General features: G+C 36.2%; 1 protein-coding gene across 1 annotated transcript; it reads left to right on the top strand.

Annotated features, from left to right (window-relative positions):
• The first annotated feature begins 13,759 nt into the window (after nt 1–13,759).
• Nucleotides 13,760–14,962, top strand: LOC105212259 (uncharacterized). The gene has a single exon (XM_011184126.2). It carries the CDS (start codon nt 13,760–13,762, stop codon nt 14,690–14,692), a length of 933 nt encoding a protein of 310 aa, XP_011182428.1. The 3' UTR covers nt 14,693–14,962.
• Nucleotides 14,963–15,358: the final 396 nt, after the last annotated feature.

The following is a 15,358-nucleotide window of genomic DNA, read 5'->3' as shown; positions in this document are numbered from 1 at the left end:
TGAAGCCGCTGCCAGTATATTGTGACACATAAAGGATATGTCAATTTAACAGCAAATAAAATCGATTAAATTGACATTTCAACAATGATATTATTGTTATTATGATTATTATTGAGTTTGTAGGCGGGTAGGAGTATATGTCCTTTAAGCAGTTAGAGTGCAGCAGCAGCAGGATGGATGGGATGGGATGGCAGTGACACTGATCTCAAATCAGCATGACAGTGCATAACTATTAAACGTGTAAATCGAACCGACAAAGCAACTGTGATGTTCCAAGTAGAAATCTACAATTGGCGATTACTAAATGCACAGCTGGCATGCAGCGTCCTCGAAGGACATACACACAACAGTTGTCATCACGAAAATTCACTTGTTCGCTATTTACTAGGCGTGTGCAGCCATACACAATTGTCACTCGTAGTCAGTGTAATTTAGTTGCTTAAAAGTCGAAAATAGCCAAACACATGTGACCGATGGGACACCTGTTGACAGCCGATTGGCCGTAACATGGAAAGGATATGCGGCGTGAAATTGATGTTAACTGCATTTTCTAATTTCAAAGCTGCTTTGCATTATAACGGCAATTGTTATATTGCGCGCAAAATGCAGATTTACTTGTTACTAGCTGGCTTCTTAGTTTAGTTGTAGTCCATTAACTGCAGTTATTTTGCCACAATGCGTCACAAACGGCATGGCACATATGTTCGGACTTAGTCTGAGGTGGAAATTCCAGAACTCCGGCGCACTAAAATAAACAGTAAATGCTACATGTTCTGTTCTACACTCATCGAATTTGGGCTTTTCCACCGACGCGCAACAAGTACAGCAGCCACAGCCACCGAACGGCCAGTGCACAGAGCGAGTTTCGACGAGTGTGCGCGTCCAACAAGTGGCAGCCGCAAGTGAAAAACATTTTCAAGTGACACACAGTTGTGTGTAAGTACAGTTGCAATTTCAAGGCGAGCGCAGGGTTGCCAATTGTACGCATAGCGCTAAGAAAGTGCTAGAAGGCGAGCGCTCGCGAGAGAGTGCGCGACAATGAGAGCGCGTCTTGGCAATTGGATGCTGGTAAAGGTAAACATGAAAACATTTCTAGTTCTACAGGTAAAAGACAAACAATTTGACTGACTTTGAAATGTGCAAAGATTACAGAGAGATAGTAGCAGTGAGATAAGCCGGCAAGACGCTTTGTTTTTGTAAAGATAGTTTACTTTGTTAGTTCACACGACCTTAGAATCTGTTGTGTTCCTTTCAGCTTATCTGCATGTCTGTTATGCTTATTGCCACTGCGCACATTCCGTGTTTTTAGTCACACGTGCTATTTGTCTATTTTGTCACCTATAAGACATTTGTTCAACCACCTTTGTAACGGCGTTTCGCACCTTTATTGCTTCTACTATTTACGTAGTAGTTTCTCATTTACTCATTTTTTCCTGTGTACTATCAGAAACATTCGCCAATATTATCACGGCTGGACCACGTACTGCGCCTTTCTTTACGCTTGTCACCTATTCGACACACCTCTTCTGTCGTGACCTCCAATTTTTCCCTATATTTTTTTTGGATTTTTATTTTTCTTTGAGAACTAACACTCACCGGTCTTTATGGGACAACAAAGTAGCGCATCTGCGAAAATAAAGATTCTCACGTTCATTTCGTGACACACATATGTATTTATGTGCCGGTGACAATGAAGCAACAGGCGTTAAAAAATATTGCGGACTGGTTGTGTGTTGTGGTTCTCATTATACTTGGTGGGTCATATGTATATAATTCTCACCTAACGCATGCCAGTTTCTGTCAAACATATGTGCACACCTTGATTAATTATTTACTATAGTTCATATTCTTTCATTATATTTATTTTCCCACATTACATATTCATCTTTCCTTTATTTTGTGGGTGTGTTCAAATATTTGATCTATTGATTTTCGTCTGGTTGTCGTCTAGTCGTGGGCGTATGACACATTTGGCCATAACATTTGAATTATACTGGTTAAACGGATTTGTCATCCTTATCTCTCAGCATTTTTTCTTTGTATATTTGTTTTTGTTGCTGGTTGTCCAATTATAATAATTTCAAAACAAATAAGGACGGTCTGAGTTTGACATGGAATTCTTTGGAGTATTGAATATTTGAGTTGGTCGCTAATCGCGAAGGTGGAAATCAGTATAAATACCTTTGTAATCATTATATGAAGAATTATTGTATTTATTTCTTGATTTCTCAAATCTTGGTATGAAAAATAAGACTTGGAATAGAAACACAAGAATTTAAAACTTCACGGGTTGGAAAAAAAAGCTCTCACTTCATTATTTTCTCGTGAATTATTTACCAAAACCAGTACTGTAACAATGCCCCAGCCTCCATATATGCCAGAAATGACAACGTGTGAATTTTTCCATTTTCAAAAAAATAAAGAGAAACTCAAAGCGCCATTGTTTTTTAATCATAGATGAAATTGGACGGAGACTATTTTAAAGGCATTAAGACATTAATCGTTTTTTTTTAAACGAAAATTCCCGTTATTTTTTGAACATATCTCATATGTATGGTAATTAGGATTATAGACTGATTTTACTGAATGCTGATCCTGTTTGTATTTAGTGTCCGAAATACCACTTAATATCGATACTTTAATATTTTTAAATATCGAAACTTTGTGTTGGAACTCCATATGCTCCTCTATCATACATTTCTATTTCCAAGTGGTTGATAGTTTAGACCGCAATTATTATTGTTTCTGCCTTATTGACAGTGGACCTCGCCTTAATTAGTATTGCCAGAATTGTAGATAGAGCGATAGAGAAAGAGAGAGGGGATAAAAAACAGTAATTCGTATTGTACGACCTCGTATCAGATATTCCAAATTACTGTATGAAACAGGGAGTATTTCTACAACACTGGGATAGATAGAGAAGTGCCGTAGGTTTGTTGGTTTTCTGATCTTACAAAACAGCTTTCATGAAACTTTTTCTAGCTAAACCAAATATGAAATGGCAGTATAGAGGGCTCAAGAAGATTTTTTTAAGATACCATAGTATCTAACGTCGGTTCCAGGTTAGGTATTTGGTCCAGAAGCCATTTAAAAATGCAAGATACCACACTGAAGCATTCGTTATATATGTTGAAGTCTGTCAAAAAATCGATTGTTTATCTTAAAGTATACGTTCTTAAGAATTTTATCTCAAAATTTTATAGAGATTTAAGCAGTAGAAGTTATAATACACTAGACAAAAGTGTACTTGCAACTTTAAACGCGATTATCTCGATATCATGTTTTTTCGAAAACGTCGTTGCGGTGACGTGGATTGAAGAAATACAGATTTTAATTTCGTGTCCTTGAACGATTTTATTTTTTTGTTAAAATTTCCATGTCAATGTTATGAATTTTTCAATACATTTTATCACCTGAAAAAAGTAGATAAAATCGTGCCCGTTTGCAGACATTTTTTTTCTCATTTCAAAGAATTGTTTGTTTCAATTAAATATGTTTGGTTTTATGCTCTCGGTTGAGCTGATGGACTGAAATCTTAGTCACGTCAAGTCTCTTTGTAAAAAAGGGTCGTGCGTAAAATGTCATAACTTTGACAACTAATGGTATTTTTTATGTTCTTGAGCTGATTAGACATTGTACTACGCAATACGTATGTATACCAAGTATTCAATAAAAATATGGATACATACCTCTGCAGAAAATCAAAATTTTCCCGCATCTCAACAAACTTTTTTCGAATTATTTTGCCTAACATACAGTGTCTCAACTAATTGATCACGATTTTATATAAAATATGGATACGTATTTATATTTAGACATTTTTATATTTTTTCAATGAATACATTTAATTAGTATGGTATTAATAATATAAAACAAAAATGGCTGTTGATCAATTAGATTAGAATTGATATTTGAACCATAATAATGTGAATGTTTAGGTGAGCAGATTTGACATATATTTTGCTTTGAGCTTTCTGGGCATGCCTGTGGAACTATGTTGTACCACGAATCTTCCACAGTGCTCCACATCTCATCCACTTTTAATGATCCCATAGATGCTCAATAGGTTTAACATCAAGGTATTAGATCGGTAAGTCGAGAATATTAAGATTATTGTCAAGCAGCAACTTTTTTACTATTTTTGAAGAAACTAAGATGCATAAATGTGATCAATTAGCTGAGACACTGTATGTTACAGTGATTCAAATTTATAGAAATATCCATATCGATCATTTTTTTCTATTTCTGAGTTAGTAGTAGTACTCTTGAAGAATAACAACCTTAGATAATATTTTTGTTGCTTATCACGTCGGTTCTAACTATATAATATAGATTTGATACATTTTATGCACTATTTCCATCGCAAAATATTTTTTTTCTATTTATTAAAACTAAATTGTTTCAATTTAATTTATATACAGTTTAATGTGAAAGCTAAATAACTACTTTAATTGTTACTCCGGGATGCAGTTCAAAAGCACTCAAAAGTTTAGCTAACGCTTATTAACAAACACATATTGCTAGTTATTAAATTATAAGCACACACACACATACTTCCACAACCCGAGCCCTCACCAATTTAAACTTACACCATAAACTGTCTAAACAAGTGAGCCAACCATAAAGTTATTGTGTCAACCACTGCACGGCAAACTTTTAACAATCGATTCCCCCCAGGGCAAGGAAAAAAACTATGAGAACGCAATGAAGTGAAACCAAACCCAATGGGGAGTGTCAGTAGCACAATTACAAAAAAAAATGTGTGGAACTCAGTCGTAAGCAATAACAAAAGCAAAATAAGACTCAGAAACAAAACAATCACAGCGATTAGACCGTAAAACAAGTTTAAATGAAGAGGATCAGAGAAAAAAAATATATAAATTTATTGGAAAAATACATATCGCGTTGTACAACCATTTTGTGTGGGGGAGAGACTCAAAGGAATTAAACAAATAAAAGTTGGCTGGATTTTGATTTTGTTGAATGGCATTGTTATTGTTTCAATAATTGGAATGTGTTTGTGTCTATATTGCTCTTATTTTTACCAATTGTGGAGAATCAAATGTACAATTCAAACTATTATCACCTGAGGTGAGCTTTCTATGACTTTGTGTGGTTTAAAATGGAAATAAAACAAGTAAGGAAGGGCTAAGTTCGGGTGTCACCGAACATTTTATACTCTCGCTATTTATTTATTTAAATTTATTAATATAACAATCAATTTGACTCACATATTCGGCATATATATGGTATAAAGTCCTTTGAAAGTTTGAAAACCCTAATATTAAGTATATGGGAGATAGATGAAGTTATGACCCGAGTTCACTCATTGTTGGCACGGAGACATATCTCTGATATCTGAGTGACTTAACTATAATTACGGTAAAAAATTTAAGTACTGAGGTCCTCATATTCGATATATAGGGTCTTGAAATCTTACGGACCAATTTCGACGATTTTTAGAAGGACGATGCCAGATGTATCTAAAGAACAGTATTTTTGCAAAGTTCTGTTCCAATATCTTCACAATTGCCTACTTTATATATTGTATAATAAACAATTCAGACCGGTTTCAGAGTTCTGGTATATGGGAAGTAGGCGTGGTTGTGAACCGATTTGGACTATTTTCTCAACATATTATTTGGAAGATTGGAAGATATTATGAACCGAATTTCATTGAAATTGGTCGAGTGGTTTCGGAGATATAGTTTTTGACCCATAAGTGTGCGGAACCACGCTCATTTAAAATTTTGTATACCACTTTGAGTGCAGCACTTCTGTATCTTTATAATGCAATTTAAGGCATCTAGTGGTTTTCCTTACTGATTTAAGGGGTTATATACAGTTAGACGGCCGAAAAAAAGTGAACTTTCCAGAATTTATTGATCCAAAAATTTATACACATATTATGGTATCTTTTAACTGTATTTTAAGACTTAGTACTAGTAAAAATATTTATTTGAAAAAGATATACAGCTGATCTAAAGGAGCTCCTCTCAAAAAAGATGTTTTGCGGTGACCACTATATCTCGGAACTGGATCATATGAAATTAAAAAACCAAACAGATTTCGTTAAAATAATATTAAATCTAGTAATTAATCGAAGGAATAATCAAAATAAAATTTTTTGACAAAATGGCGGTTTCTCAAAAAAAAAAATCGACTCTTCACCAAAATTTCGGCCTTAAATTGTTTATAAAAAAAAAATATTTATCGGAGAGAAAAAATCTTCGATTAATTACTAAAAAATATATTTAAAAAGGTCGTGATGGTAATGTTGGTCACGCCCACTTCCCCAAAAAAATTACAGTTATAGCTTATTATATGTTTTCGGTTATTGCCATTTTGTGGGCGTGGTAGTGGTCCGATTACGCCCATTTTGGTGCCAAGAAATACATCTTCCAAGTTTCATCAAGATATCTCAATTTTTACTAAAGTTACAGTTTGTACGGAAGGACGGACGGACACACCGACATCCAGATTTGAACTTTACTCGTCACCCAGATTATTTTGATATATATAATCCTATATCTAACTCGTTTAGTTTTAGGACTTACAACCAACCGTTATGTGGACAATACTATAATACTCTCGTAGCAACTTTGTTGCGAGAGTTTAAAAATTTCGTAAATATTCTAGAGACTTTATTTTTATATTATTTGATACAGTCAGGAGTACTTATCTCTATCCTTTTCTTCAATCAGTCGGTCAAAGCAACTAAGAATCCTTCGAATATTGATTGAGTTGGATTGAATCGAATATTTCTGGTAGAACAATTCCGATTTTATATATTATATTTAATAAATCGTCTGAATTAGTGGCACAAATCTCCACCACTATCTACTCCGGTCAGATCTCAGAATCATCACTGATGTTTTTTCTCAAATATAAGTTTCAGAACTGGAGCTTTGGGGAACAAAGTGAACTAGTTTATGACACCGCTAGATTCGAGATCAAATCTGCTGGTATTTCTCTAGATACGACATTTATACTTTGCGAATCGCTGAAACGGTAGCCAATCACTTTCTCTTTCTTCTTCTTTGGACCTCGTTCGCCAGGAGAACTCCACTGTTTCGACTATTCCTTGATTTCTGGATCTTACAAAACATCACTTTATCAACATATTCTCAGTGGTAACCGTTTCGATATTACACTTATTGGATTACAACCCTAGACCGATGCATTTAGGAAACAATATTTTATCTCAAGAGTGACATATGTACATCCAAAGTTCCATTGAAATGACTGACTCATGACTTTTGAGGATAGTTAATCGAGAGCAGGGCATATATTGTACAACATATGTAGAGTTCTCCACTTACTGAGCCAAGAATAATTTCCAACATACATATGCTAGCTCAATGAAGGTAACTCTCTGTTATTGTTGAATAAATGTGAGCCAAAGTTCAACAGAAAAAGCAAATTGGCTTATTTCCTTCCTCTGAAGTTGGGTCTGTTTATGGGACGCTCCCATCAAGGTAATGGTCACATACGTACGTCGTATCTCAAATGTGCCGAAAAGCATAACTTCAACGAAAAAACGTGTGCTCTCGAACTGCACAATGCCGCCACGCATGTGTTGCACTCCAATATTATGCGTAATTTTTGCATTAACGCCATAAATTTGTCTTACACAAAATGCAAAGTAAATATTTACGCTGACATACATACTAAAGATTTACAACAATAAAGGGATTCCCCATTAGCACCGGAAGTGTTTCCAACACTTGAAGTTGAAGTGCTGTGTATTTTATACCATATTTACCGAGATGTGCAGAAGTAAACAAGGAAAATTGATGAGTAGCTAATTATTTTCACATGTAACCGTGTAAAGTAAACAGACGCAGACCGTGAGGTGAGCGGCGGCGGCGGCGGCGCACAAGGCCACACACTGAATGATGAACACTTATGTAAAGTGTCTATGTGTGTTTTTATATGTATTTACTTGTATGAGTGTATAAGTGCTTGCGTCTTAAGATGGAAAACTTCTGCAGGGGGAAATCTACATAATGACATTGTAGTCCTTCTGAGGGGAATTACACTCGAAAATACTTGGTTTTAGAGAAAATTAGATAAAGGTAATGAGGTCACTTAGATTTATGGATACAAAACGGGGTTTAAGGATGGGGAAATTCTCATTATGAATTTTATATTGTCATATATTTAAATTTATATATATAGAATATTTCCGCTGCTCTTAATAAAGAATAATTATTTTCAGAAATATGGTGGTCCAAAATATTATACATAGATATTTTAAATGAAACACATATGAAACATATTCACCTATTTCATTAAAATATCTCAAATAGTGAACAACACGAGATAAATTGACCGAAGGAACGGAAAACAATGTATGTAGTCACTTCAGACTTTTCAGATTCCCACTTGAAACATTTTAGACCGTTTCCTCTATAATCGGTTCTACGCCTTTTAAAAGTAAACAATTTGGGAAATGTCTTCAGCCGCTACAAACACATAATTTTAGATGTACTCTGGATGAACGGAAGTGATTGTATATTATATATATGGTCTATGGGAAGAAATCTTCATATTTTCGTTAGGGTGATGCCTCATCGGTTAAAAAGAGCATTTTATGGCAAGTGAACTTAAAGAGAATGGTAAGAACTTACTTTGATTTAAATCTGCGAAGTCATTCGGAAAAACTAAATTTCATACAGGAGTCGTACCAATCATTGAATCCTGGACATTTAATTTTATCATTCATAATTATCGGTAAAATAATTAAATAAGTATTGAAGGGCTAAGTTCGTTGTAACCGAATTTTCGGTAAAAAAATTCATCAACTCATGTTCGATATATGGGGCCTTGAAAACTTATGATCTGATTTCGGCGAGTTTTAAAAGGGCGATGCCGCATTATACATCATCATAGAAACGATTCAGATATCGACTTCACAATTCTGGTTTACAACATATCATTGAAATCCCAGGAAAATGTTATGAACTGAATTTCATTGAAATTAGTCGAGTAGTTTCGGAGATATGGTTTTTGACCCATAAGTTGGCGGAGCCACGCCCATTTAAAATACTGTATAGCAATTTGAGTGAGATTTATGGGCCCTTAAACATTGGCAACGGCGAATACCGCAGACGATGGAACGATGAGCTGTATGTGTTATTTGACGACATAGACATAGTCCAGCGAATAAAAAGACAGTGGCTACGCTGGCTAGGTCATGTTGTTCGAATGGATGAAAGTGCTCCAACTCTGAAAGTATTCGATGCAGTACCCGCTGGTGGAAGCCGAGGAAGAGGGAGACCTCCACTCCGATGGAAGGAGGGATACGTGGCGCGCTGTTTTGGACTCGGCTATAACCGCGTAAGCGGTGTCTACGCAAGTCAAGAAGAAGAAGAAGAATTTGAGTGAAATTTAAGTTTTCTGGTGTTTTTCCTTACTGAATTAAAGCATTTTTAGCAGTTTTCAACATAACCTTTGTATGGGAAGTGGGCGTGTTCATAGTCCGATTTCCTCCATGTTTAAACTGTATAAGGAAGTACCTATAGAATTTCGTTGGTATATCTTTATTTGTTTAGGAGATATGTACAAAAACTTAGAGGGGGCGGGGCCTCGCTGTAAATTTTTACTCAAGTTACTGCTTGCACGGACGGACGGACGGACAGATAGACATCTGAATTTCAACTCTCTCGTCTCGTCATCCTGATGACTCTATATCTAACTAGTTTTGTGTGTTACATATAATTGTTATCTGAAACAATTATACTCTCTTAACAACTTTTCTCTATAAGCAATTCAATAACGAATGTTTGAAAACTCCTTTTGATATTTTCAACTGTGATAAAGCATCTTAAACATCTTTCTTAACTTCTTTTCATTCTTAGTTTTTGAATGATTCATGCATGTTTTAAAAAACACGAATACAATTGGATCTGACACTTTCATTTAATACGCATTTATGAAATACTTCGACTATTTTCCATCTACTGGTACTATGCACCATCAATAACAATAGCTTAACCCAAGAGTTCCGCATCACAAAGCACCGAGCTCACGTTCCATATTCACCCCAATTTTAAGCGCGTGCAGCGAATTTCAATATTTCGTAAAATCCACCATAGTTTGCCAATAAACTTGCCACTGCCAACTGCAAGTACTTGAAAATTCCTTTGTCGCATTCGCAATGCTCTAACGACCGAGAGTAAATAGTTAAGTAAGCGCTAGTTGCAAATTGGCTCATGCGCCAAAATGGAGCTGCAGCGCTCAAGTTAGCCAACGGAAATTGCTGCAATAATAGGACAAATTTTCACACTTCCGTCTGGTTTGGCATGTAAATTGCTCCTCCTTTAGTTTACATTTCATTTGTAACTAAGCGATTCACTTGAACTGCGGACCATTCCAAAACACACTTGGAGAACAATTCAGCTGTTTTCCAAATGCAAGTGAGCGAACAAATAGCACTTTGTGTTCATACTTAAAGTATTGAAGTATTGTACATGCCGGCAAATATACGTTACCGCTTCGTATTGACATAAGTGCATACACTTAGCAATGTAAGTGCTAGTTGCTAGTTGGCATTCAAGTGTCATAAATTAAATATTTTCTTTTTACAAATAACATTTTTGTTTTGCTGACACAAATGCACTAAGCAAACACGATACGACCTTGAACCGTATCGCCCAGAGTGCCGTGTTGCCTTTCGATAATTGAAGGCACTGTAGACACGTATTTCTTTATATGTCCGCTGTACGAACATCCACTTACATATGTACAGCTAGAGTATATACTATACACATGCACCTACCCACGTACATTAACGACATTACCTTTACTACCGCTGTCAGCATACATTTAGCGAAATTTCCATCGTATTTTTTTCGAGCATGCTTTCCGCGCACGACACGTAAAAATTCCCCGCTTTTCTACAAAACCTCCAGTCATCTTCATTAGAGAAAAACGTTGGGATTTTTGCATGTGCATAATATCTGCTGTATTGTTCATCGCTTAAGCGGCCACATGTCAATTGACTCGCTAATTATTTGGTAAAAACATATGGAAAATCCTTTTATGTACGCATAACGACACGGTAGCGGCTGGGTGTGGTGCCATTATGGGTAGAAATTAGCGCATATTGCGTGTGTGTTACATAAAAGCCGCAGGAAAGGGTTTTCATTTAAATGATGGGTAAATCGAAAATATAAGAAACCCATATGAAGATTAGACCTTAGTTTTTAGAATTCTAGAATTAAGCATTTAACAATTTTAAATTTCTTAAAATTTAGTAATATTGCATTCTAAGAGTTTACAATAACGAAGAAGATTAACTTTTGTTAATGTACTTTCAAAAATGTACCTTTAATATGCATTATAATGACCCGTCGAAATTCCGGTAGCTTTGGGAAAACCGCTTATTAAGAAATATTTAAAAGTTAAATGGATTATCCTCTTTCTAAAGAGGTGACGATATGATGTGTAGGGAAAAATGTGCACTGTAATTCCAGTAACCCAAAAATTCCAGATAGAATTTTTAGCAGAACTTAGTTGTTTAATTTTAAGAACGGGATTATCCGCTTTCGATTGAATAATATCCTCAAATACCTTATCAATCGATGAATTAATGATATACCTTATCAACACCGAGTTCACAGAAGAAACAAAGTGAAAGCCCAATATGTTAAAGCTCAGTCTGTGAAAGCTCAATTCAAACATAAACCGAAAATAATAATTCAGATTGTGAAAACGAACTGAAGATAAATAACCTCAGGTTGATGATGTTGATGAGCTTGAATACTCGCTTCCGCTTATGTTATGCCCTGAAAGCTTTCAAGTAATTTTACAATGTGAAAGCTCAGTATGTGTGGTTCCTAACCTAAAATACTAGTTCATATTGTGAAAACGAACTTAAAATTCTTAAGCTGGGTAGATAAAAGTATTTCTTCCTGCTTTTGAGTGCTTTTAACAAGATGTTTGGACTATTTTTTATTAATATTATAATTTAAGCTTTCTTGAAAGAACTTTTAGTGGTTAGGAGAACATGAAATTGAGCGTGCTCTCTCAATGATCATCTTTGACAAAAGTTCGGAACTAATTCAGATAGTCAGTCGAAATGATTGGCTACTGGATAAGTAATTCATTATATAAATACAAGTTGGTCCTTAGAGTACCCCACTATGATAAATTGCTCTATCTGCTGAATATTGCTGAGCATTTCTGAAAGCTAATGAATTTATTAGAATTGAAGAAGTATCAGTATAGTCTTGAGATTTGTTGTAGCAGAAAAAACAGACATCTCCCAAAATTTAAATTAATTATTATATATAATATTAATTAAAATTAAGAACAACCATCATCACAGGAACGTCTTATAGATATAAAAAAATGAATAATAGGATTGAACCTTTTGGGGAACATTTACTACCCTCTCTTTGGAACACTCTACCTCTTCCCAACCCACATTTGGTATTTTTGATGTGCTAGGGAACTGTAAAGTCTACAAGGCCTTCTCCTAATAACCTCTTACTGATCCTCCACATATGAAAGTTTTTTTAATTATTGACCTCTTCCTTGCTGCAATATGGGGCTAATCCACATATATGTTGGATAGAACTTGAGAAGAGTTTCAATCAAGTAAAAATTAATACACTTCTCTTTCCGTACCCATCTGTCTCCGATCCAACAATCTGAACTTATACCAGACAAAGCGCTTTCTTTCAAAACAAAGCGTTAGAATAAAGTGAAAATGCGACGCTCTCTTAAAATATACTTATTTCAAAATGTAAAACAATTAAACGGTAATACATGGTCTCGTCTCCATATTGTACTGAAATTAACAAGCCCACTCTCACCGACTCGCCGAATATTACAAACTCATTAAAGTCTAATCAATTTGTTTACATAATTTTCGTACGGTATTGTGGGTATTGCGAAAGAAATTAGCATATGCGTACGGAACAATTGAACCGTGATTAGTGTGCCAAATACTATTTTTGTGGTCGAACCGACCAAAAGGACAAAAGAAATGGCCAAAGGACGCGGCACGCTACAAAATGCAGCGTCATCTACAACTACAATGCGTACAGTTCGGTAAGAATAATATTTGGAATAAGCATCATGTTAACAACAGCCCTAACTACTAGGTACTAGCTGTAAAGTTAGTCTACACCAACAACACACAGTGTCTTAGACCGGCCAGGTTAATACGCGTAGTACAGGAAGAATTACTACGCAAATGCAGAAAGTGCCAATACAAATAGTTACAGTGACTAAGTAAACAGTGGATACCTGCTGCGACTAAATCCTGGAAGCGTTAACGGCGGCGACATACAGCTGTAATGGATATACCGTGGTACCTTCAATTTACACGCACACTATGCGTCATGCATAGACAAAGAAGCCACCAACACCTTTGTAGCGTCAGCGTAATTTACGAAGATGTAAATTTTGCTTGAAATAAGCGGAAAAGCGAAAATTCGAAGGTCGACAGCGTCGTAGCGTTTCGCTGAAACCCAGCGTAAGCGCAGGTAAGAAATGATTACTCGATTTACGGGTACTGCGGGCGTCCTATGTGACGCGGCTGTGTCACCAATATTTGCGCTGACCAACATATTAGCGCGCGCAGGTAGACTGTGGCACGTCTGTTCACCGTGCTGCGACTTGAAGGTATAAATACCCGCACCACCGTCTAGGTAAATCATTAACAAACGAGCAGTGATTGAGTTAGGAGCAGCGCAAGCATAAATATTTTAAATTTTTTTATTATCAACAAATTAGTTTTAACAAAATGGGTTGCACAGCAAGCAATTTCTCATACGACACCAACGAGAGTAGCTATGGCACCAATATGCCAAGTCGGTCAATGCCGCGTAAACGTAACTTTAGCAGCCGTGTCGAGTGTACCCAAAGCAGTGCTTTGCCCACCGAACACACCAACTCAAGCGCCAGCACTTGGAGTAGCTGCAGTACACCGCCACCACCCAGAAGCTGTTCGACGCCGAACAAAAAGAAGCGAATTCTCCCTAAGCGACCAGCGTTCCTAAAGCTCAGCCGCAAGGATATGCCAAAAGCGCTGGCGCGTTTAACACTCAGCGATAGGACACAACCAGAACCCACAACACCGCCAAGACAACATAAACGCATAATGGAACAATCGATTGGTTACTTCACCGGCTCCACAGATGATTTGGATAGCAGTTGCAGTAGTTTTAGTTACGACAGTCTCCTATTAAACACACAAGATATGAGTCGCTCAAGTGCGAGTGTTAACAGCAGTGATAGTGACACCTCAAACGGCAGTGAACCAGTTTCTAATTTAAAAATGGAAATCTTAATGATGCGTGAGAATGTACAGCTGATGCCGAAGACATCGTCGCCATTTTGTGTACGTCGCGACTTCATTAATTGCGCTGGCAGCGAAGTGAATTTCGCCAATTTTACACCACCATCGGATACTTATTGCCTGTGGCGTCAATATCTACAGGATACACCGGATTACTCATTTGGCAATGTTACCGCCATACCCGAAGCGATTGCGGGACAATTTAGTCCAGAGAATCATCCTGCATATACCAAACTACAGAATTTTGAATGTGTCAGCGCGCCGAAACGTTATCGCGTACAGGTCAGGAAAGCCAATCACGCCGCGCCTAGAATGCCACTAGCTGCTGCAGTGCCTGATTGTGGTGTCACACGCTCCACCATCTCAACCGAATTGTGAACACGCAGCTCCGCTCTATGCGGAATTGTCGTTGTCTCGCTGGTTGAGAAGAAGACGATTGCTGGATCTTAAGTGGATTTTAAAACTGACTCTGTGTTACTATATATGCTGTGATTTGGACGACTGCTGACTGATAGAAACTGACAAGACAAAATATATTCTGAATATATGCGATTTATATTAGTGCTAATGATGTATATATGTATTTTAATATTGTTAGTTTTTAAGTGTTACAAATGAATATGAATTAAATTACTTATTATTATTATATTTAAATGTTTACTGTTTTGATTTCAAACCACTTTCCCTACCATTGTTCTGTTGTCTTCTATTGAAAATAGTTACTTTCTGGCATTATCCTGTACGATTAAAGATAATCTTATAATATCAGGTTGGTTGAACTATAATTAATCATCATTTGGCTTTCCACCGCAATTAGTACTCAAAGAAATATTACTAAAAGGTCGATAAAAAGACTGTATGAAACGGAAAATCATGACCTTTGATCTTTCTACAGTGGTGTCTGTGATCACTGATCTTTCAATCATCATTGGTTATATGTAGGTCAACTCATCATCATAATTTGGCTCCACAACTCTTTGTGAACTTTGCACTATAATTAGTACTCTGTAAAAGATCGAAAAAGAGACCATGATCTTCGATCTT

This window comes from Zeugodacus cucurbitae, chromosome 5, assembly GCF_028554725.1.
Source record: "Zeugodacus cucurbitae isolate PBARC_wt_2022May chromosome 5, idZeuCucr1.2, whole genome shotgun sequence".
In the NCBI taxonomy this organism is placed as follows: domain Eukaryota; kingdom Metazoa; phylum Arthropoda; class Insecta; order Diptera; family Tephritidae; genus Zeugodacus; species Zeugodacus cucurbitae.
This window is presented reverse-complemented; position numbering and strand designations above follow the sequence as displayed.